At 50.5% G+C, this 23,722-nt stretch overlaps 1 protein-coding gene across 2 annotated transcripts in view; it reads left to right on the top strand.

Moving 5' to 3' along the window:
- Positions 1-14,946: 14,946 nt before the first annotated feature.
- The window catches only part of SLC30A3 (solute carrier family 30 member 3), a 28,379-nt gene continuing 19,603 nt past the window's right edge, over positions 14,947-23,722 (top strand). For both annotated transcript variants that reach the window (XM_069974157.1, XM_069974158.1), the window contains exon 1: positions 14,947-15,078. In XM_069974157.1, the coding sequence (XP_069830258.1) occupies positions 15,002-15,078 (77 nt within the window). In that variant the 5' untranslated portion in view covers positions 14,947-15,001. The remainder of the gene's footprint in view (positions 15,079-23,722) is intronic.

The following is a 23,722-nucleotide window of genomic DNA, read 5'->3' on the forward strand; positions in this document are numbered from 1 at the left end:
CTCCCCTGTGCTCCCCCATAGTATATAGCCGCCCCCCCATAGTACATAGCTCCCCTGTGCTCCCCAATAGTATATAATCCCCCATAGTATATAGCTCCCCTGTGCTCCCCCATAGTATATAGCCGCCCCCCCATAGTATATAGCTCCCCTGTGCTCCCCCATAGTATATAGCCGCCCCCCCATAGTACATAGCTCCCCTGTGCTCCCCCATAGTATATAGCCGCCCCCCCTAGTACATAGCTCCCTGTGCCCCCCATAGTATATAGAACCCTGTGCCCCCCCCCCATAGTACATAGCTCCCCTGTGCTCCCCCATAGTATATAGCCGCCCCCCCATAGTACATAGCTCCCCTGTGCTCCCCAATAGTATATAACCCCCCATAGTATATAGCTCCCCTGTGCTCCCCCATAGTATATAGCCGCCCCCCCATAGTATATAGCTCCCCTGTGCTCCCCCATAGTATATAGCCGCCCCCCCATAGTACATAGCTCCCCTGTGCTCCCCCATAGTATATAGCCGCCCCCCCATAGTACATAGCTCCCCTGTGCTCCCCAATAGAATATAACCCCCCCCATAGTATATAGCTCCCCTGTGCTCCCCCATAGTATATAGCCGACCCCCCCATAGTATATAGCTCCCCTGTGCTCCCCCATAGTATATAGCCGCCCCCCCAATAGTACATAGCTCCCCTTTGCTCCCCCATAGTATATAGCCGCCCCCCATAGTACATAGCTCCCCTGTGCTCCCCAATAGTATATAACCCCCCCATAGTATATAGCTTCCCTGTGCTCCCCAATAGTATATAGCCGCCCCCCCCATAGTATATAGCTCCCCTGTGCTCCCCCATAGTATATAGCCGCCCCCCCATAGTACATAGCTCCCCTGTGCTCACCCATAGTATATAGCCGCCCCCCCATAGTACATAGCTTCCCTGTGCTCCCCAATAGTATATAACCCCCCATAGTATATAGCTCCCCTGTGCTCCCCCATAGTATATAGCCGCCCCCCCATAGTATATAGCTCCCCTGTGCTCCCCCATAGTATATAGCCGCCCCCCCATAGTACATAGCTCCCCTGTGCTCCCCCATAGTATATAGCCGCCCCCCCATAGTACATAGCTCCCCTGTGCTCCCCAATAGAATATAACCCCCCATAGTATATAGCTCCCCTGTGCTCCCCCATAGTATATAGCCGACCCCCCCATAGTATATAGCTCCCCTGTGCTCCCCCATAGTATATAGCCGCCCCCCCATAGTACATAGCTCCCCTGTGCTCCCCAATAGTATATAACCCCCCATAGTATATAGCTCCCCTGTGCTCCCCCATAGTATATAGCCGACCCCCCCATAGTATATAGCTCCCCTGTGCTCCCCCATAGTATATAGCCGCCCCCCCAATAGTACATAGCTCCCCTTTGCTCCCCCATAGTATATAGCCGCCCCCCCATAGTACATAGCTCCCCTGTGCTCCCCAATAGTATATAACCCCCCCATAGTATATAGCTTCCCTGTGCTCCCCAATAGTATATAGCCGCCCCCCCCATAGTATATAGCTCCCCTGTGCTCCCCCATAGTATATAGCCGCCCCCCCAATAGTACATAGCTCCCCTTTGCTCCCCCATAGTATATAGCCGCCCCCCCATAGTACATAGCTCCCCTGTGCTCCCCAATAGTATATAACCCCCCATAGTATATAGCTCCCCTGTGCTCCCCCATAGTATATAGCCGCCCCCCCATAGTACATAGCTCCCCTTTGCTCCCCCATAGTATATAGCCGCCCCCCCATAGTACATAGCTCCCCTGTGCTCCCCCATAGTATATAGCCGCCCCCCCATAGTACATAGCTCCCCTGTGCTCCCCAATAGAATATAACCCCCCCATAGTATATAGCTCCCCTGTGCTCCCCAATAGAATATAACCCCCCCATAGTATATAGCTTCCCTGTGCTCCCCAATAGTATATAGCCGCCCCCCCCATAGTATATAGCTCCCCTGTGCTCCCCCATAGTATATAGCCGCCCCCCCCATAGTACATAGCTCCCCTTTGCTCCCCCATAGTATATAGCCGCCCCCCCATAGTACATAGCTCCCCTGTGCTCCCCAATAGTATATAACCCCCCCATAGTATATAGCTTCCCTGTGCTCCCCAATAGTATATAGCCGCCCCCCCCCATAGTATATAGCTCCCCTGTGCTCCCCCATAGTATATAGCCGCCCCCCCATAGTACATAGCTCCCCTTTGCTCCCCCATAGTATATAGCCGCCCCCCCATAGTACATAGCTCCCCTGTGCTCCCCAATAGTATATAACCCCCCATAGTACATAGCTCCCCTGTGCTCCCCAATAGTATATAACCCCCCCATAGTATATAGCTTCCCTGTGCTCCCCAATAGTATATAGCCGCCCCCCCCATAGTATATAGCTCCCCTGTGCTCCCCCATATAGCCGCCCCCCCACCCATATAATATTGAAAAAAACTAATACTTTCCAAGACTGTGAAAGAAAGAAAATTTATAAAATCAATTCATTTATCAATTGTGATAGTGATCATATAATTTATGGAATAGAGTGCAATGCGTGTAATAAATTATATGTAGGATGTACCTCACGTAAATTAAAAGTTAGAATTGCGGAACATCTTCATGACATTGCAAAAAAGAGTACTCATATGTCCGGTGCCGCACGACATTTTGTAGACATTCATAATGGTGAAACAAAGTTTTTCTCATTTTTTGGTATAGAGAAGGTGTATAGAGATGCAAGAGGAGGGGATTGGCAGCGCAAGCTGTTGAATAGAGAAGCGTATTGGATTCTCAATCTGGGTTCCCGTTTTCCCAAAGGGTTAAATTACAAAACGGACCTAATGTATTTGTATTGATATCCTCTCATGCATGATTCCTCCTGTCCACCAGATGGAGCTGTTACTCACCTGTCCTGTGTCCAGCTGCATGTTGGTGATTCACCTCATTGCTGATTGCTAGCCCACTCTATGTTTGCTGGACACGGATACAGGTGAGCTTCCCTTTGTGTTTTAATTGTTTTGAGCACTATTTATATGTTTCATGCACACAATGTACTTATGCAGTGATTAAGACGTACTAACGTCGAAACGCGTCGCACTATCCATGTGCTGGATGTTTTATTCTATTTTTGTCCAAGTTAAATAAAAGTGGATTTTATCAAGGATGGCTGTCTCGCTGGAATACTTTCTGGACATTAAACACTGTTACTCACCTGGGTCCACGCGTTCCTCTTCTCTTCCCTCTTGTGGCCGCACTTCCTGCGGTCACAAGAGGCTGCACTCCCCTTACCCTCACACCGACGCTCCAGTGACGTCGGGCGCTAGAGGGAGAGTGCGGCCTCTTGTGACCACAGGAAGTGCGGCCACAAGAGTGACTGACAGGGAGGGAGCCAATGGCTCTCTCTCTGTCAGTGTCGCTGCTGCTGAAGCGCTGAAGCGCCGCAGCAACAGCAGCGGGCGGGGGCAGCGGCGGACGGGGGGGCCCTGCAGGGGGCGCCATGGAGGGGTAAGTAGATTACCTATCCATGGCGCTCCCCCCTGACAGGCTGGTGGCCGGAGCCCTGTGCGACCGCATTGGTCGCACATAGCAACGGCCGGCCTGCTCGGGGGGCCCCTTTAACCAGTGGGCCCGGTGCACGTGCACCATGTGCCCTCTGGTTAAAGCGGCCCTGGCACGGCTCATGTATACACCCTATTCCCCGGCAATGGGCACGGCTCATGTATACACCCTATTTCCCCGGGGTATGTGCACGGCTCATGTATACACCCTATTCCCCGGGTATGGGCACGGCTCATGTATACACCCTATTTCCCGGGTATGGGCACGGCTCATGTATACACCCTATTCCCTGGGTATGGGCACGGCTCATGTATACACCCTATTTCCCGGGTATGGGCACGGCTCATGTATACACCCTATTCCCTGGGTATGGGCACGGCTCATGTATACACCCTATTTCCCGGGTATGGGCACGGCTCATGTATACACCCTATTCCCTGGGTATGGGCACGGCTCATGTATACACCCTATTCCCTGGGTATGGGCACGGCTCATGTATACACCCTATTTCCCCTGGTATGTGCACGGCTCATGTATACACCCTATTTCCCGGGTATGGGCACGGCTCATGTATACACCCTATTCCCTGGGTATGTGCACGGCTCGTGTATACACCCTATTCCCTGGGTATGGGCACGGCTCATGTATACACCCTATTTCCCGGGTATGGGCACGGCTCATGTATACACCCTATTTCCCGGGTATGGGCACGGCTCATGTATACACCCTATTCCCCGGGTATGTGCACGGCTCATGTATACACCCTATTTCCTGGGTATGTGCACGGCTCATGTATACACCCTATTCCCTGGGTATGGGCACGGCTCATGTATACACCCTATTTCCCGGGTATGGGCACGGCTCATGTATACACCCTATTCCCCGGGTATGGGCACGGCTCATGTATACACCCTATTTCCCCAGGTATGTGCACGGCTCATGTATACACCCTATTCCCCGGGTATGGGCACGGCTCATGTATACACCCTATTTCCCGGGTATGGGCACGGCTCATGTATACACCCTATTCCCTGGGTATGGGCACGGCTCATGTATACACCCTATTTCCCGGGTATGGGCACGGCTCATGTATACACCCTATTCCCTGGGTATGGGCACGGCTCATGTATACACCCTATTCCCTGGGTATGTGCACGGCTCGTGTATACACCCTATTCCCTGGGTATGGGCACGGCTCATGTATACACCCTATTTCCCGGGTATGGGCACGGCTCATGTATACACCCTATTTCCCGGGTATGGGCATGGCTCATGTATACACCCTATTCCCCGGGTATGTGCACGGCTCATGTATACACCCTATTTCCTGGGTATGTGCACGGCTCATGTATACACCCTATTCCCTGGGTATGGGCACGGCTCATGTATACACCCTATTTCCCCGGGTATGGGCACGGCTCATGTATACACCCTATTCCCCGGGTATGGGCACGGCTCATGTATACACCCTATTTCCCCGGGTATGGGCACGGCTCATGTATACACCCTATTTCCCCGGGTATGGGCACGGCTCATGTATACACCCTATTCCCCGGGTATGGGCACGGCTCATGTATACACCCTATTTCCCCGGGTATGGGCACGGCTCATGTATACACCCTATTCCCCGGGTATGGGCACGGCTCATGTATACACCCTATTTCCCCGGGTATGGGCACAGCTCATGTATACACCCTATTTCCCTGGTATGTGCACGGCTCATGTATACACCCTATTTCCCCGGGTATGTGCACGGCTCATGTATACACCCTATTTCCCTGGTATGTGCACGGCTCATGTATACACCCTATTTCCCTGGTATGTGCACGGCTCATGTATACACCCTATTTCCCCGGGTATGTGCACGGCTCATGTATACACCCTATTTCCCTGGTATGTGCACGGCTCATGTATACACCCTATTTCCCCGGGTATGGGCACGGCTCATGTATACACAGTTCTTTTGCTATGAGGCCCCATGAATCTTAGCTACACCCCTGTATTCTCATCCGCTGTGTTCTCTGCTGATCGGTAAAGGGCTGTCTTCTCTGCTGGTTGGTAAACCGCTATCTTCTCTGCTGGTCGGTAAAGGGCTGTCTTCTCTGCTGGTTGGTAAAGGGTTGTCTTCTCTGCTGGTCGGTAAAGGGCTGTCTTCTTTGCTGGTGGGTAAAGGGTTGTCATTTCTGCTGGTGGGTAAAGGGTTGTCATTTCTGCTGGTCGGTAAAGGTTTGTCTTCTCTGCTTGTCGGTAAAGGGCTGTCATCTCTGCTGGTCAGTAAAGGGCTGTGTTCTCTGCTGGTCGGTAAAGGGTTGTCTTCTCTGATGGTCGGTAAAGGGTTGTGTTCTCTGCTGGTCGGTAAAGGGTTGTGTTCTCTGCTGATCGGTAAAGGCTTCATGGAACAGATGGACGTTGTCATGTAAATAGAGAAACATCAGTGAACAAACACTCTGCTGCCATTGCTGGAATAACACAAGCCGGGGGGCAGTGTTATGGTCTGGGGGATGTTGTCTGGGCCATTCATTCATGTGGAGGCGCTTTCAGATGATCTGGGTCTAAATCCATACCTGAAGGTCACATACACCCAAACATGCAGATTGTTGTTCCTGGAGCAGGTAAGATCTTCCAACAAGACAATGCAACACATCACATGGCTAGAAATGTCCGATACTGGTTGGACGAGCAAGACCTCCCAGTACTGCACTGGCCCCTAATTCCACAGTCCTGGGCCCAACTGATCATCTGTGGGGGCAACTGGATGGTGGTGTTGGCTCTATGGACAGTCCAGCAGATGTGTGATGCAGCCAGCATGGATCCTGACTAGAGATCAGCGAACCTGGAGCATGCTCGAGTCGATCCGAACCCAAACTTTCGGCATTTGATTAGCGGTGGCTGCTGAAGTTGGATAAAGCCCTAAGGCTATGTGGAAATCATGGATATAGTCATTGGCTGTATCCATGTTTTCCAGACAACCTTAGAGCGTTAACCAAGTTCAGCAGCCGCCACTAATCAAATGCTGAACGTTCGGGTTCGGATCGACTCGAACCCAGTTCGCTCATCTCTAATCCTGACACCTACAAGGACCTTATGGAGTTACTCCTGGCCCGCCTAGCTGCTGTCCGTGCTGCACACATCATTTACGAATATAAGCTGCTGGTCACAATAATAGGACTTCATGTTTTCTATTGAGGAAAGAGCAGTGTAAGGAGTAGAAGGTCACTTAAAAAGTTGGACAGTGGTGCCTTCTGAAGATGGATTTGATCTGCAGGACAAGTGTTTGGTTACTGTGCTGCCTCTTACGTTTTGGCAATGAGTCTTAGATGACTGATGGTTCCTCCAGATATAATGTGCACTCTTATAAGAGTGCTTATATTATGTCTCCTAAGTTGCCCATAAATTGATGAAGCCATTCAATACTCAATTTTACAGTAGACTTGTGTAAAATGGGAAATGGTCGACAGAACTCCCAAAATTTAACCTGATCGATCACAATAGTCATCTGTCGGCCATTGCAAAGGATCGTTTTATAATTCTGAATGACTTCTACGTGTGCAGACTTTCTGAGGGTCCATTTCATCAGTGCAGTTTTCCCCTACCAGGGGGAAGAGGAATCACCTGGTGTGGGTTAGATGCTGGATCTGCCCTTGTCATCAGAAGAGGCCGAGCTGTTGCTTTTCAATGGCTTTACCATGATAATATATGTGAGAAGTCCCACCAGAAACTGCCGTCTGATTTCTTTCGCTCAGAGAAGACAATAGATAGGATCGGGGGCTACAGTTTCAGTTGATCAATGAACCTAACTTATCAACATCTCTGCACCAGGGCCGTAGGGAAGGGGGGGGCAGCTGCCCCGGTTGCAGAGACCAGGGGGGGCGCCATCACAGGGACCAGAGAGAGAAGGATCCCAGTGGATGAGGCAGCCTGGAAGCCTCCTGCCCTCTGTCAGTGTGAGGAGGACGGGGACGATTATAACTTGATCAGAAGAGGTATTTCCCATACTGTCCTGTCTCCTGGCTGCTGTTTAGCTATAATTTGTGCAAAATCGCAGCGTTTTTACCGAGATTTTGTGCAAATCAGGGCTAAACAGCAGCCAGGAGACAGTACAGCAAAGTTACTGTGTAGATGGTGAAGGACCTTGGTATGTGACTATGATGTCACCGCAGGTCCTGTATGTACACTGCCCTATGGAGGAGGAAGAAATAAAGACAGGTGTGTGGGAAGGGGAGGACAATCAGGGGCGCCCAGTCTGGGGAGGAGGGTGAAGGCTGCCCAGTGTGGGGAGGAGGGGAAGGGGTGCCCAGTCTGGGGAGGGGGGTGAAGGGTGCCCAGTCTGAGGGGGGGAGGTGAAGGGTGCCCAGTCTGGAGTGGGGAGGGGGGCCGGGGGGTACAGGGTGACACCAGTCTGGGATGGGGGGGCACACAAGAGAGTTGGGGTCCAGTGTCTATTTAAGGGTCTGGTCTGGTTGTACATTATTATATACTTAACCCTTTAATAACTGCCTTCTCCAAATATATATCACATTTATATAAATGGACAGCAGGGAGCAGAGACAACAGCGCCTACTCAGGTACGGACAGCAGGGAGCAGAGACAACAGCGCCTACTCAGGTACGGACAGCAGGGAGCGGAGACAACGGCACCTCCACAGGTACAGACAGCAGGGAGCGGAGACAACGGCGCCTCCACAGGTACGGACAGCAGGGAGCGGAAACAACAGCACGACCTCAGGTACAGACAGAAGGGAGCGGATACGTCCCCTCCACAGGTACAGACAGCAGGGAGCGGAGACAACAGCGCCTCCTTAGGTACAGACAGCAGGGAGCGGAGACAACGGCACCTCCTCAGGTACAGACAGCAGGGAGCGGAGACAACGGCACCTCCTCAGATACAGACAGCAGGGAGCGGAGACAACGGCGCCTCCTCGGGTACAGACAGCAGAGAGCGGAGACAACGGCGCCTCCTCGGGTACAGACAGCAGGGAGCGGAGACAACGGCGCCTCCTCAGGTACAGACAGCAGGGAGCGGAGACAACGGCGCGTCCTCAGGTACAGACAGCAGGGAGCGGAGACAACTGCGCCTCCTCAGGTACAGACAGCAGGGAGCGGAGACAACGGCGCCTCCTCAGGTACAGACAGCAGGAAGCGGAGACAACGGCGCCTCCTCAGGTACAGACAGCAGGGAGCGGAGACAATGCTGCCTCCCCAGGTACAGACAGCAGGGAGCGGAGACAACGGCGCCTCCTCAAATACAGACAGCAGGGAGCGGAGACAACAGAGCCTCCTCAGGTACAGACAGCAGAGAACGGAGACAACGGCGCCTCCTCAGATACAGACAGGAGGGAGCGGAGACAACGGCGCCTCCTCAGGTACAGACAGCAGGGAGCGGAGACAATGCTGCCTCCCCAGGTACAGACAGCAGAGAGCGGAGACAACGGCGCCTCCTCAGGTACAGACAGCAGGGAGCGGAGACAACGGCGCCTCCTCAGATACAGACAGCAGGGAGCGGAGACAACGGCGCCTCCTCAGGTATAGACAGCAGGGAGCGGAGACAACGGCGCCTCCTCAGGTACAGACAGCAGGGAGCGGAGACAACGGCGCCTCCTCGGGTACAGACAGCAGAGAGCGGAGACAACGGCGCCTCCTCAGGTACAGACAGCAGGGAGCGGAGACAACGGCGCCTCCTCAGGTACAGACAGCAGGAAGCGGAGACAACGGCGCCTCCTCAGGTACAGACAGCAGGGAGCGGAGACAATGCTGCCTCCCCAGGTACAGACAGCAGGGAGCGGAGACAACGGCGCCTCCTCAAATACAGACAGCAGGGAGCGGAGACAACAGAGCCTCCTCAGGTACAGACAGCAGAGAGCGGAGACAACGGCGCCTCCTCAGATACAGACAGGAGGGAGCGGAGACAACGGCGCCTCCTCAGGTACAGACAGCAGGGAGCGGAGACAATGCTGCCTCCCCAGGTACAGACAGCAGGGGGCGGAGACAACGGCGCCTCCTCAGGTACAGACAGCAGGGAGCGGAGACAATGGCGCCTCCTCAGGTACAGACAGCAGGGAGCGGAGACAACGGCACCTTCACAGGTACAGACAGCAGGGAGCGGAGACAACGGTGCCTCCTCAGGTACAGACAGCAGGGAGCGGAGACAACGGTGCCTCCTCAGGTACAGACAGCAGGGAGCGGAGACAACGGCGCCTCCTCAGATACAGACAGGAGGGAGCGGAGACAACGGCACCTTCACAGGTACAGACAGCAGGGAGCGGAGACAACGGTGCCTCCTCAGGTACAGACAGCAGGGAGCGGAGACAATGGCGCCTCCTCAGGTACAGACAGCAGGGAGCGGAGACAACGGTGCCTCCTCAGGTACAGACAGCAGGGAGCGGAGACAACGGTGCCTCCTCAGGTACAGACAGCAGGGAGCGGAGACAAGGGCGCCTCCTCAGGTACAGACAGCAGGGAGCGGAGACAACGGTGCCTCCTCAGGTACAGACAGCAGGGAGCGGAGACAATGGCGCCTCCTCAGGTACAGACAGCAGGGAGCGGAGACAACGGTGCCTCCTCAGGTACAGACAGCAGGGAGCGGAGACAACGGTGCCTCCTCAGGTACAGACAGCAGGGAGTGGAGACAACGGCGCCTCCTCAGATACAGACAGCAGGGAGCGGAGACAACGGCGCCTCCTCAGGTACAGACAGCAGGGAGCGGAGACAACGGTGCCTCCTCAGATACAGACAGGAGGGAGCGGAGACAACGGCACCTTCACAGGTACAGACAGCAGGGAGCGGAGACAACGGAGCCTCCTCAGGTACAGACAGCAGGGAGCGGAGACAATGGCCCCTCCTCAGGTACAGACAGCAGGGAGCGGAGACAATGCTGCCTCCCCAGGTACAGACAGCAGGGAGCGGAGACAACGGCGCCTCCTCAGGTACAGACAGCAGGGAGCAGAGACAACGGCCCCTCTACAGGTACAGACAGCAGGGAGCGGAGACAACGGCGCCTCCTCAGGTATAGACAGCACGGAGCGGAGACAACGGCGCCTCCTCAGGTACAGACAGCAGGGATCGGAGACAATGGCGCCTCCATTAAGGTACTTAGGGACCAAATTTTAAATGGGAAAAATGGAATTACTTTAAAAAATGGTGATTGAGCCCAGAGCTGCCCCGATAATCATTCTTCATAAAAACATTCCAGGTGCACAGGAAATATGATGTTATTTATCCCATATTGTGAATCCCGCACTAGTGCTGCCAGGAGAGATGAGCGAACTGCTCATCTGAACAATCTCTTATCTAAACTTCATTTAAAAAAATATATAGATATATATATATATGTGTTATATACCAGCAGCGAAGGGACAGCATGGGCCCCCCTGTGCTTACTGCGCACACAAGGGGGGGGGGGGGGGGGAAGTTAAATCTTTGCCCCTGGTGCAGGAGAGCCTAGCTACATCTCGCCTCCGCACAATGCTGCTCTTGCCGTAATTCTTCCTGCTGGAGATGTTGATGGACTCTGAGGACAATGTTGGTTTCTGTGCCCCTTTTAGATATTGGCTATAACTCTGGGACAGTAATGAGACTCAGCTGGAGGCAAAACTAATACGTTTTCATCAGGGGCGTAGCTAGGATTCATGGGGCCCCATAGCAAAAAACTGTATGGGGCCCCATGAATCCTGTACGCCTCCCCCCCCCGGCAAACACAGACAATGACGCACATACACACACACGCAGAGGCACCATTAATGTATATACAGATACACCACTGACATACACACATATATACGCTGTAATGTGATGACACTAGTGCTGATGTATACACCATTAATAGACTGTACACAGGGAAATCATCTCAGTGTAATAAGAAATACTCAACCAGAAATAAAAGAAAATGGTTGAGTCTAAATCCAAGTGGGTTAAAGGACCTGGTCCCGCTACCCACTACAAAGTAGCTTATATTATGTGGTAATGCTAAGGTCCCTCTGCCCACTTGGAAATAGCTGACTCTAATGTGAAAATGCTAAATCCAAGTGGGACCAGGTCCTTTAGCCCACTTGGAAATAGCATCTACCATACACACACACATATAGCCACAGATACATACACATACTGACATATAAATATATACACAGATACATATATACACCCACTGACATATAAATATATACACAGATACATATATACACTCACTGACATATACATATACCCACAGACACATATATACACTCACTGACATATACATATACCCACAGATACATATATACACTCACTGACATATACATATACCCACAGATACATATATACACTCACTGACATATACATATACCCACAGATACATATATACACTCACTGACATATACATATACCCACAGATACATATATACACCCACTGACATATACATATACCCACAGATACATATATACACCCACTGACATATACATATACCCACAGATACATATATACACTCTCTGACACACATACACAGCACTTACAGCTCCCAGGCTTCCCCCCTCCTCCTCCTGTAGTCCGGGCTGATCTTCACATAGGTATTGAGGACCTTTGGGTCATGTGACCCAAAGGTCCTTCATCCCTCTCCTGTGCCGTCTGGCAGGTCCTGCTCCTCTGTTCAGCCCGCTCACCCGGCACTACAGTGAGGGGGCTGAACAGTGCAGTGGGGGTCCCTCTTCCTCTCTGGACCCCTGGGGGAGCGGGGTACCTACCATAAAGGCAGGGCAGGCTTCCTCGGGCCCTCTTCCTGCAGGGGCCCCATAGCAGTCGCCTTCCCTGCCTTCATAGTAGCTACGCCACTGGTTTTCATCAGGGAACAGATAAAATGTCATTTACTGGAGATAATCTGCTGGACAAGAAGCTCAAATGCAAACCATTACCCACAATCCACCAGGGGAATGTAATGTGTGGGGACACAGCTGAGCCTCCTCTACACTATCCATGGGGAGACCACCATACCAGCAGTATGAGGTCAGGTGGTGGAGCACTGTGGTGAACGCGTTCATGGGGTGGTCCATAGGGAGACCACCATACCAGCAGTATGAGGTCAGGTGGTGGAGCACTGTGGTGGACACATTCATGGGGTGGTCCATAGGGAGACCACCATACCAGCAATACGAGGTCTTGTGGCTCCATGGAAGTGATTTGGCACCCAATTTGGTCCTGTTCTCCTCAGCCAATAGGTGGAGCCACAACAGGATCCTCCCCCTGGGCACTTCCTGGCAGGGTTTGTGGATTATAAATGGTCACTGCTCTGTCATGCCAAGTTTAAACATCATAAGGACAAGACCCTGAGGAGACCCCAGTTAAATCTGTCTGGGTAATAGTAGTCCTCCCATTACTCGGCTCCTAAACCCGCTCAGCTTTGTTATGTCTTCCCATAATTCTCCATCAGTTCTGTACAGAGAAGCCCTGTGTTTCTTCATGGAGGTCTTTGCCCCTCCTGAGCCTTCGCAGCAGCCGCCTGACACTAATCTCTACATTTACATTTATCATCAACTAAACTCCCAGTGTCCTTCAGGATTCAGTCCCGGACAGCCGCAGAGCTGGAACTGGACTGGTGGCGGAGCCGGAACCGGACTGGCCGCAGAGCTGGAATTGGACTGGTGGCGGAGCCGGAACCGGACTGGCCGTGGATCCAGAACTGGACTGGCCGCAGAGCTGGAACTGGACTGGTGGCGGAGCCGGAACCGGACTGGCCACTGATCCAGAACTGGACTGGTGGCGGAGCCGGAACTTGACTGGCCGAGGATCTGTAACTGCGCCATCTACCTACAGAACACTATCAGTAAGGATGTATCCCACCATAGACCTCCAGACCAGTAACCCCCTCGTCACCAGAGACCCCCGGAGTTATGACCAATATCTCCTTCAGCACTGGAGCTTTGACCAGTAAGCCCTCATCCCCCCGAGACCCCCTGAGGTGTGACCAGTAACCCCCTCATCACCAGAGACCCCCTGAGGTGTGACTATTAACCCCCTCATCACCAGAGACCCTATGAGGTGTGACCAGTAACTCCCTCATCACCAGAGACCCCCTGAGGTGTGACCAGTAACCCCCTTGTCACCAGTAACCCCCTCATCACCAGAGACCCCCGCAGCTGTGACCAGTAACCCCCTCATCACCAGAGACCCCCTGAGGTGTGACCAGTAACCCCCTCATCACCAGAGACCCCCTGAGGTGTGACCAGTAACCCCCTCATCACCAGAGACCCCCTGAGGTGTGACCAGTAACCCCCTCATCACCAGAGACCCCCTGAGGTGTTACCAGTAACCCCCTCATCACCAGAGACCCCCGCAGCTGTGACCAGTAACCCCCTCATCACCAGAGACCCCCGCAGCTGTGACCAGTAACCCCCTCATCACCAGAGACCCCCTGAGGTGTGACCAGTAACCCCCTCATCACCAGAGACCCCCTGAGGTGTGACCAGTAACCCCCTTGTCACCAGTAACCCCCTCATCACCAGAGACCCCCTGAGGTGTGACCAGTAACCCCCTTGTCACCAGTAACCCCTTCATCACCAGAGACCCCCGCAGCTGTGACCAGTAACCCCCTCATCACCAGAGACCCCCGCAGCTGTGACCAGTAACCCCCTCATCACCAGAGACCCCAGCAGCTGTGACCAGTAACCCCCTCATCACCTCGGTGGTCGCTGTTTATCAAGATACTGTATAATTTGGAGGGATGGGGGGGGTGCTATTGCTGTTCGGAACGTTCACCGTGCGGTATACTGAGCGGGGGGGGGGGGGGGGGGGGGGTGGTATGCTGGTAGTCGGTGGCTCGGGGTGCGGTATCTTTTCTTCGGTCGGGGACGGTTTCGGTTCGGTGACTTTTCTTGTGCACGAGCGGAGGAGAGGTGGCGGCAGCTCCGGCTTTCTGTCACCAGGGGGAGCTCTTCCTCCCTCAGCAGCAGCTCCGTCCTGACTCCTCTCACAGCGATCTCTCCTCTGATCGCTCACACATCGCTCCGTCTCTCAGCTCACACTCTGCGGCACACAGGACACTGCGGCTGGAGACGCTCTGCAGATCGTTGCCTCACCACAGTATATCCTTTTCCACTTTGCAAGTTATTACCCCAAATCTTGCATCCCACCTGCACCAGACCACTCTGTGCAGATCATCACATAATCCAGCACTACGCTGCAGATCATCTCACCAGGCTTGTTATCACACACTACGCCAGGACCCCACTGCAGATCGTCTCACCTGACCCTGTGCCTGGATATCACTGCAGATCGTCTCACCTGACACTGCCCCTGGACCCCACTGCAGATCATCTCACCTGCACCTGGACCCCACTGCAGATCGTCTCACCTGACACTGCCCCTGGTCGTGGATTTTCACCCTTTTTTGTCACACAGCCCGACATCACACACCAAGACATGGGAGTGTGACCCTAAACTGGAGCCCATAATACAGAGAATGGAGCCCGGGGGAGACTCGGAGACCCGAAGACTCGTGGAGCCCAACAAGGGAGGGGGCGGCCTGAAGATCAAGAGGTCAGTGACCATTTACCCTAAATCCTCCAGACTATATACCCCAGCACCCCATATACCCCGCACCCTCCAGACTATATACCCCAGCACCCCATATAATCCTGCACCCTCCAGACTATATACCCCAGCACCCCATATACTCCCGCAGCCTCCAGACTATATACCCCGCACCCTCCAGACTATATACCCCAGCACCCCATATACCCCTGCACCCTCCAGACTATATACCCCAGCACCCCATATACCCCGCACCCTCCAGACTATATACCCCAGCACCCCATATACCCCGCACCCTCGAGACTATATACCCAGCACCCCATATACCCCGCACCCTCCAGACTATATACCCAGCACCCCATATATCCCGCACCCTCCAGACTATATACCCCAGAACCCCATATACCCCTGCACTCTCCAGACTATATACCCCAGAACCCCATATACTCCTGCACCCTCCAGACTATATACCCCAGCACCCCATATACTCCTGCACCCTCCAGACTATATACCCCAGCACCCCATATACCCCGCACCCTCCAGACTATATACCCCAGAACCCCATATACCCCACACCCTCCAGACTATATACCCCAGCACCTCATATACTCCCGCACCCTCCAGACTATATATCCCAGCACCCCATATACCCGGCTCCCTCCAGACTATATACCCCAGCACCCTCCAGACTATATACCCAGCACCCCATGCGTCACGTACTGCACTATACACAATGCACCCCATATATTACACACCAATACCGCACGTACGTGACATTAATCTCGCCGCACTCTACATATCACACAGATCTCCCATACTGCTCATCCTCACACATACAAAAGCCTTCACCCTATATATACCAGATACACCCGCAGCCTGACTGCCATCCTATATACCCTGTACGCAGACGCGGAAATCCTATATACCCTGTACACAGACACGAGAATCCTATATACCCTGTACACAGACACGAGAATCCTATATACCCTGTACACAGACACGAGAGTCCTATATACCCTGTACACAGACACGAGAATCCTATATACCCTGTACACAGACACGAGAATCCTATATACCCTGTACACAGACACGAGAATCCTATATACCCTGTACACAGACACGAGAATCCTATATACCCTGTACACAGACACGAGAATCCTATATACCCTGTACACAGACACGAGAGTCCTATATACCCTGTACACAGACACGAGAATCCTATATACTCTGTACACAGACACGAGAATCCTATATACCCTGTACACAGACACGAGAATCCTATATACCCTGTACACAGACACGAGAATCCTATATACCCTGTACACAGACACGAGAATCCTATATACCCTGTACACAAACACGAGAATCCTATATACTCTGTACACAGACACGAGAGTATCTATATACCCTGTACACAGACACGAGAATCCTATATACCCTGTACACAGACACGAGAATCCTATATACTCTGTACACAGACACAAGAGTCCTATATACCCTGTACACAGACACGAGAGTATCTATATACCCTCTATGCAGACACTTTGGGGGAGATTTATCAAAGGGTGTAAAATTTAGACTGGTGCAAACTGCCCACAGCAACCAATCACAGCTCAGCTTTAGGCAGTGCTGAAAGGAAAGCTGAGCTGTGATTGGCTGCTGTGGGCAGTTTGCACCAGTCTAAATTTTACCCCCATTGATAAATCTCCCCCTGTGTGTATATACATTAAATCCTCTATGGGCTGTGTTCACACACAGTATTTCCATCTTTTTTTAATCGGGACAAGGTTAAAAACACAGAAAGGCTATGTTCACACAACATCATAAATAGAGAAAAGGCGGCCGCTATTTAACTGACTGCAATAGCAAAGAATTGAAATCAATAGAAAGCTGGACGTCCTATGCACACTGTATTGAATAACGGATGTTTTTATTGCGAACGTTAAAATAATGATCATGATCATTATTTTCGGACGTCTTTTGCAAACAGTGGACGTTTTTTATTGTTAGTTCACACAGTTTTTCCTTTGTCACCGTTCTTTCTCCGTTTTTACTATTTAATTAAATGGATTTTTCAATTAAGCCGCATCCAACGGCCGATTAGTAACCAAACTAGAATAATGTACAAGCACCCGTCACTGCACTAAGTATAAATATCTTATCATTATGTTATATAACCCCCCCCCCCCCCCGAATCTCACAGTAACCCCAAATACTATCAGGAGATCAGAGGGACCCCAAATACTAAGAGGAGATCACCGAGAGATCAGAGGGACCCCAAATACTAAGAGGAGATCACCGAGAGATCAGAGGGACCCCAAATACTAAGAGGAGATCACAGAGAGATCAGAGGGACCCCAAATACTAAGAGGAGATCACCGAGAGATCAGAGGGACCCCAAATACTAGGAGGAGATCACAGAGAGATCAGAGGGACCCCAAATACTAAGAGGAGATCACAGAGAGATCAGAGGGACCCCAAATACTAAGAGGAGATCAGAGGGACCGCAAATACTAAGAGGAGATCACCGAGAGATCAGAGTGACCAAAAATACTAAGAGGAGATCACCGAGAGATCAGAGGGACCCCAAATACTAAGAGGAGATCACAGAGAGATCAGAGGGACCCCAAATACTAAGAGGAGATCAGAGGGACCCCAAATACTAAGAGGAGATCACTGAGAGATCAGAGTGACCAAAAATACTAAGAGGAGATCACCGAGAGATCAGAGGGACCCCAAATACTAAGAGGAGATCAGAGGGACCCCAAATACTAAGAGGAGATCAGAGGGACCCCAAATACTAAGAGGAGATCACTGAGAGATCAGAGTGACCAAAAATACTAAGAGGAGATCACCGAGAGATCAGAGGGACCCCAAATACTAAGAGGAGATCAGAGGGACCCCAAATACTAAGAGGAGATCACCGAGAGATCAGAGGGACCCCAAATACTAAGAGGAGATCACAGAGAGATCAGAGGGACCCCAAATACTAAGAGGAGATCACCGAGAGATCAGAGGGACCCCAAATACTAAGAGGAGATCACAGAGAGATCAGAGGGACCCCAAATACTAAGAGGAGATCACCGAGAGATCAGAGGGACCCCAAATACTAAGAGGAGATCACAGAGAGATCAGAGGGACCCCAAATACTAAGAGGAGATCAGAGGGACCCCAAATACTAAGAGGAGATCAGAGGGACCCCAAATACTAAGAGGAGATCAGAGGGACCCCAAATACTAAGAGGAGATCACTGAGAGATCAGAGTGACCCCAAATACTAAGAGGAGATCACAGAGAGATCAGAGGGACCCCAAATACTAAGAGGAGATCACAGAGAGATCAGAGGGACCCCAAATACTAAGAGGAGATCACCGAGAGATCAGAGGGACCCCAAATACTAAGAGGAGATCAGAGGGACCCCAAATACTAAGAGGAGATCAGAGGGACCCCAAATACTAAGAGGAGATCACTGAGAGATCAGAGTGACCAAAAATACTAAGAGGAGATCAAGGAGAGATCAGAGGGACCCCAAATACTAAAAAGAGATCACTGAGAGATCAGAGGGACCCCAAATACTAAGAGGAGATCACAGAGACCACAAATACTAATAGGAGATCAGAGTGACCCCAAATACTAAGAGGAGATCACAGAGAGATCAGAGTGACCAAAAATACTAAGAGGGGATCACAGAGAGATCAGAGTGACCCCCAAATAGTAAAAAGAGATCACAGAGAGATCAGAGGGACCCAAAATACTAAGAGGAGATCACAGAGAGATCAGAGTGACCCCAAATACTAAGAGGAGATCACAGAGAAATCAGAGGGACCCCAAATACTAAAAGGAGATCACCAAGAGATCAGAGTGACCCCAAATACTAAGAGGAGATCACAAGAGATCAGAGTGACCCCAAATACTAAGAGGAGATCACAGAGAGATCAGAGGGACCCCAAATACTAAGAGGAGATCACAGAGAGATCAGAGTGACCCAAATACTAAGAGGAGATCACAGAGAGATCAGAGTGACCCCAAATACTAAGAGGAGATCACAGAGAGATCAGAGTGACCCCAAATACTAAGAGGAGATCAGAGGGACCCCAAATACTAAGAGGAGATCAGAGGGACCCCAAATACTAAGAGATCACTGAGAGATCAGAGGGACCCCAAATACTAAGAGGAGATCACTGAGAGATCAGAGTGACCCCAAATACTAAGAGGGGATCACCGAGAGATCAGAGTGACCCCAAATACTAAGAGGAGATCAGAGGGACCCCAAATACTAAGAGATCACAGAGAGATCAGAGGGACCCCAAATACTAAGAGATCACAGAGAGATCAGAGGGACCCCAAATACTAAGAGGAGATCACTGAGAGATCAGATGGACCCCAAATACTAAGAGGAGATCAGAGGGACCCCAAATACTAAGAGGAGATCAGAGGGACCCCAAATACTAAGAGGAGATCAGAGAGAGATCAGATGGACCCCAAATACTAAGAGGAGATCAGAGGGACCCCAAATACTAAGAGATCACTGAGAGATCAGAGTGACCAAAAATACTAAGAGGAGATCAGAGTGACCCCAAATACTAAGAGGAGATCAGAGTGACCCCAAATACTAAGAGGAGATCAGAGAGAGATCAGAGTGACCCCAAATACTAAGAGGAGATCAGAGTGACCCCAAATACTAAGAGGAGATCAGAGTGACCCCAAATACTAAGAGGAGATCAGAGTGACCCCAAATACTAAGAGGAGATCACTGAAAGATCAGAGTGACCCCAAATACTAAGAGGAGATCACTGAGAGATCAGAGTGACCCCAAATACTAAGAGGAGATCAGAGTGACCCCAAATACTAAGAGGAGATCACTGAGAGATCAGAGTGACCCCAAATACTAAGAGGGGATCACCGAGAGATCAGAGTGACCCCAAATACTAAGAGGGGATCACCGAGAGATCAGAGTGACCCCAAATACTAAGAGGAGATCAAAGTGACCCCAAATACTAAGAGGAGATCACTGAGAGATCAGAGTGACCCCAAATAATAAGAGGAGATCAGAGAGAGATCACAGTAACCCCAAATACTAAGAGGAGATCACTGAGAGATCAGAGTGACCCCAAATACTAAGAGGAGATCACTGAGAGATCAGAGTGACCCCAAATACTAAGAGGAGATTACTGAGAGATCAGAGTGACCCCAAATAATAAGAGGAGATCAGAGAGAGATCACAGTAACCCCAAATACTAAGAGGAGATCAGAGTGACCCCAAATACTAGGAGGAGATCACTGAGAAATCAGTGTGACCCCAAATACTAAGAGGAGATCACTGAGAGATCAGAGTGACCCCAAATACTAAGAGGAGATCACTGAGAGATCAGAGTGACCCCAAATACTAAGAGGAGATCACTGAGAGAACAGAGTGACCCCAAATACTAAGAGGAGATCACTGAGAGATCAGAATGACCCCAAATAATAAGAGGAGATCAGAGAGAGATCACAGTAACCCCAAATACTAAGAGGAAATCAGAGTGACCCCAAATACTAAGAGGAGATCACTGAGAGATCAGAGTGAACCCAAATACTAAAAGGAGATCACTGAGAGATCAGAGTGACCCCATATACTAAGAGGAGATCACTGAGAGATCAGAGTGACCCCAAATACTAAGAGGGGATCACTGAGAGATCAGAGTGACCCAAATACTAAGAGGAGATCAGAGTGACCCCAAATACTAAGAGGAGATCACTGAGAGATCAGAGGGACCCCAAATACTAAGAGGAGATCACTGAGAGATCCCAAATACTAAGAGGAGATCAGAGGGACCCCAAATACTAAAAGGAGATCAGAGGGACCCCAAATACTAAGAGGAGATCACAGAGAGATCGAGTGACCCCAAATACTAAGAGGAGATCACAGAGAGATCAGAGGGACCCCAAATACTAAGAGGAGATCACTGAGAGATCAGAGGGACCCCAAATACTAAGAGGAGATCAGAGGGACCCCAAATACTAAGAGGAGATCACCGAGAGATCAGAGTGACCCCAAATACTAAGAGGAGATCACAGAGAGATCAGAGGGACCACAAATACTAAGAGATCACAGAGAGATCAGAGGGACCCCAAATCCTAAAAAGAGATCACTGAGAGATCAGAGGGACCCCAAATACTAAGAGGAGATCAGAGTGACCCCAAATACTAAGAGGAGATCAGAGTGACCCCAAATACTAAGAGGAGATCAGAGTGACCCCAAATACTAAGAGGAAATCAGAGTGACCCCAAATACTAGGAGATCACTGAGAAATCAGTGTGACCCCAAATACTAAGAGGAGATCACTGAGAGATCAGAGTGACCCCAAATACTAAGAGGAGATCACTGAGAGATCAGAATGACCCCAAATAATAAGAGGAGATCACTGAGAGATCAGAATGACCCCAAATAATAAGAGGAGATCAGAGAGAGATCACAGTAACCCCAAATACTAAGAGGAGATCAGAGTGACCCCAAATACTAAGAGGAGATCACTGAGAGATCAGAGTGAACCCAAATACTAAAAGGAGATCACTGAGAGATCAGAGTGACCCCATATACTAAGAGGAGATCACTGAGAGATCAGAGTGACCCCAAATACTAAGAGGGGATCACCGATAGATCAGAGTGACCCAAATACTAATAGGAGATCAGAGTGACCCCAAATACTAAGAGGAGATCACTGAGAGATCAGTGACCCCAAATAATAAGAGGAGATCACAAAGAGATCAGAGTGACCCCAAATACTAAGAGGAGATCAGAGGGACCCCAAATACTAAGAGGAGATCAGAGGGACCCCAAATACTAAAAGGAGATCAGAGGGACCCCAAATACTAAGAGGAGATCACAGAGAGATCGAGTGACCCCAAATACTAAGAGGAGATCACAGAGAGATCAGAGGGACCACAAATACTAAGAGGAGATCACTGAGAGATCAGAAGGACCCCAAATACTAAGAGATCACAGAGAGATTAGAAGGACCCCAAATACTAAAAAGAGATCACTGAGAGAACAGAGGGACCCCAAATACTAAGAGGAAATCAGAGAGAGATCAGAGTGACCCCAAATACTAAGAGGAAATCAGAGAGAGATCAGAGTGACCCAAATACTAAGAGGAGATCAGAGTGACCCCAAATACTAAGAGGAGATCAGAGAGGGATCAGAGTGACCCCAAATACTAAGAGGAGATCAGAGGGACCCCAAATACTAAGAGGAGATCACTGAGAGATCAGAGTGACCCCAAATACTAAGAGGAGATCACTGAGAGATCAGCGTGACCCCAAATACTAAGAGGAGATCACTGAGAGATCAGAGTGACCCCAAATACTAAGAGGAGATCACTGAGAGATCAGAGTGACCCCAAATACTAAGAGGGGATCACCGAGAGATCAGAGTGACCCCAAATAATAAGAGGAGATCAGAGTGACCCCAAATACTAAGAGGAGATCACTGAGAGATCAGTGACCCCAAATAATAAGAGGAGATCACAAAGAGATCAGAGTGACCCCAAATACTAAGAGGAGATCAGAGTGACCCCAAATACTAAGAGGAGATTAGAGAGAGATCAGAGTGACCCCAAATACTAAGAGGAGATCAGAGTGACCCCAAATACTAAGAGGAGATCACCAAGAGATTACAGTGACCCCAAATAATAAGAGGAGATCACAAAGAGATCAGAGTGACCCCAAATACTAAGAGGAGATCAGAGTGACCCCAAATACTAAGAGGAGATCAGAGAGAGATCAGAGTGACCCCAAATACTAAGAGGAGATCAGAGTGACCCCAAATACTAAGAGGAGATCACCAAGAGATTACAGTGACCCCAAATACTAAGAGGAGATCACCGAGAAATCAGAGGGACCCCAAATACTAAGAGGAGATCACTGAGAGATCAGAGTGACCCCAAATACTAAGAGGGGATCACCGAGAGATCAGAGTGACCCAAATACTAAGAGGAGATCAGAGTGACCCCAAATACTAAGAGGAGATCAGAGAGAGATCAGAGTGACCCCAAATACTAAGAGGAGATCAGAGTGACCCCAAATACTAAGAGGAGATCACCAAGAGATTACAGTGACCCCAAATACTAAGAGGAGATCACCGAGAAATCAGAGGGACCCCAAATACTAAGAGGAGATCACAGAGAGATCGAGTGACTCCAAATACTAAGAGGAGATCACAGAGAGATCGAGTGACCCCAAATACTAAGAGGAGATCACCGAGAAATCAGAGGGACCCCAAATACTAAGAGGAGATCACTGAGAGATCAGAGTGACCCCAAATACTAAGAGGAGATCAGAGGGACCCCAAATACTAAGAGGAGATCACTGAGAGATCAGAGGGACCCCAAATACTAAGAGGAGATCACAAAGAGATCAGAGGGACCCCAAATACTCAGAGGAGATCAGAGTGACCCCAAATACTAAGAGGAGATCAGAGTGACCCCAAATACTAGGAGGAGATCACTGAGAGAGCAGCATGACCCCAAATACTAAGAGGAGATCACTGAGAGATCAGAGGGACCCCAAATACTAAGAGGAGATCACCGAGAGATCAGAGTGACCCCAAATACTAAGAGGAGATCACAGAGAGATCAGAGGGACCACAAATACTAAGAGATCACAGAGAGATC

This window comes from Dendropsophus ebraccatus, chromosome 6 (assembly GCF_027789765.1).
Source record: "Dendropsophus ebraccatus isolate aDenEbr1 chromosome 6, aDenEbr1.pat, whole genome shotgun sequence".
Taxonomy (NCBI): domain Eukaryota; kingdom Metazoa; phylum Chordata; class Amphibia; order Anura; family Hylidae; genus Dendropsophus; species Dendropsophus ebraccatus.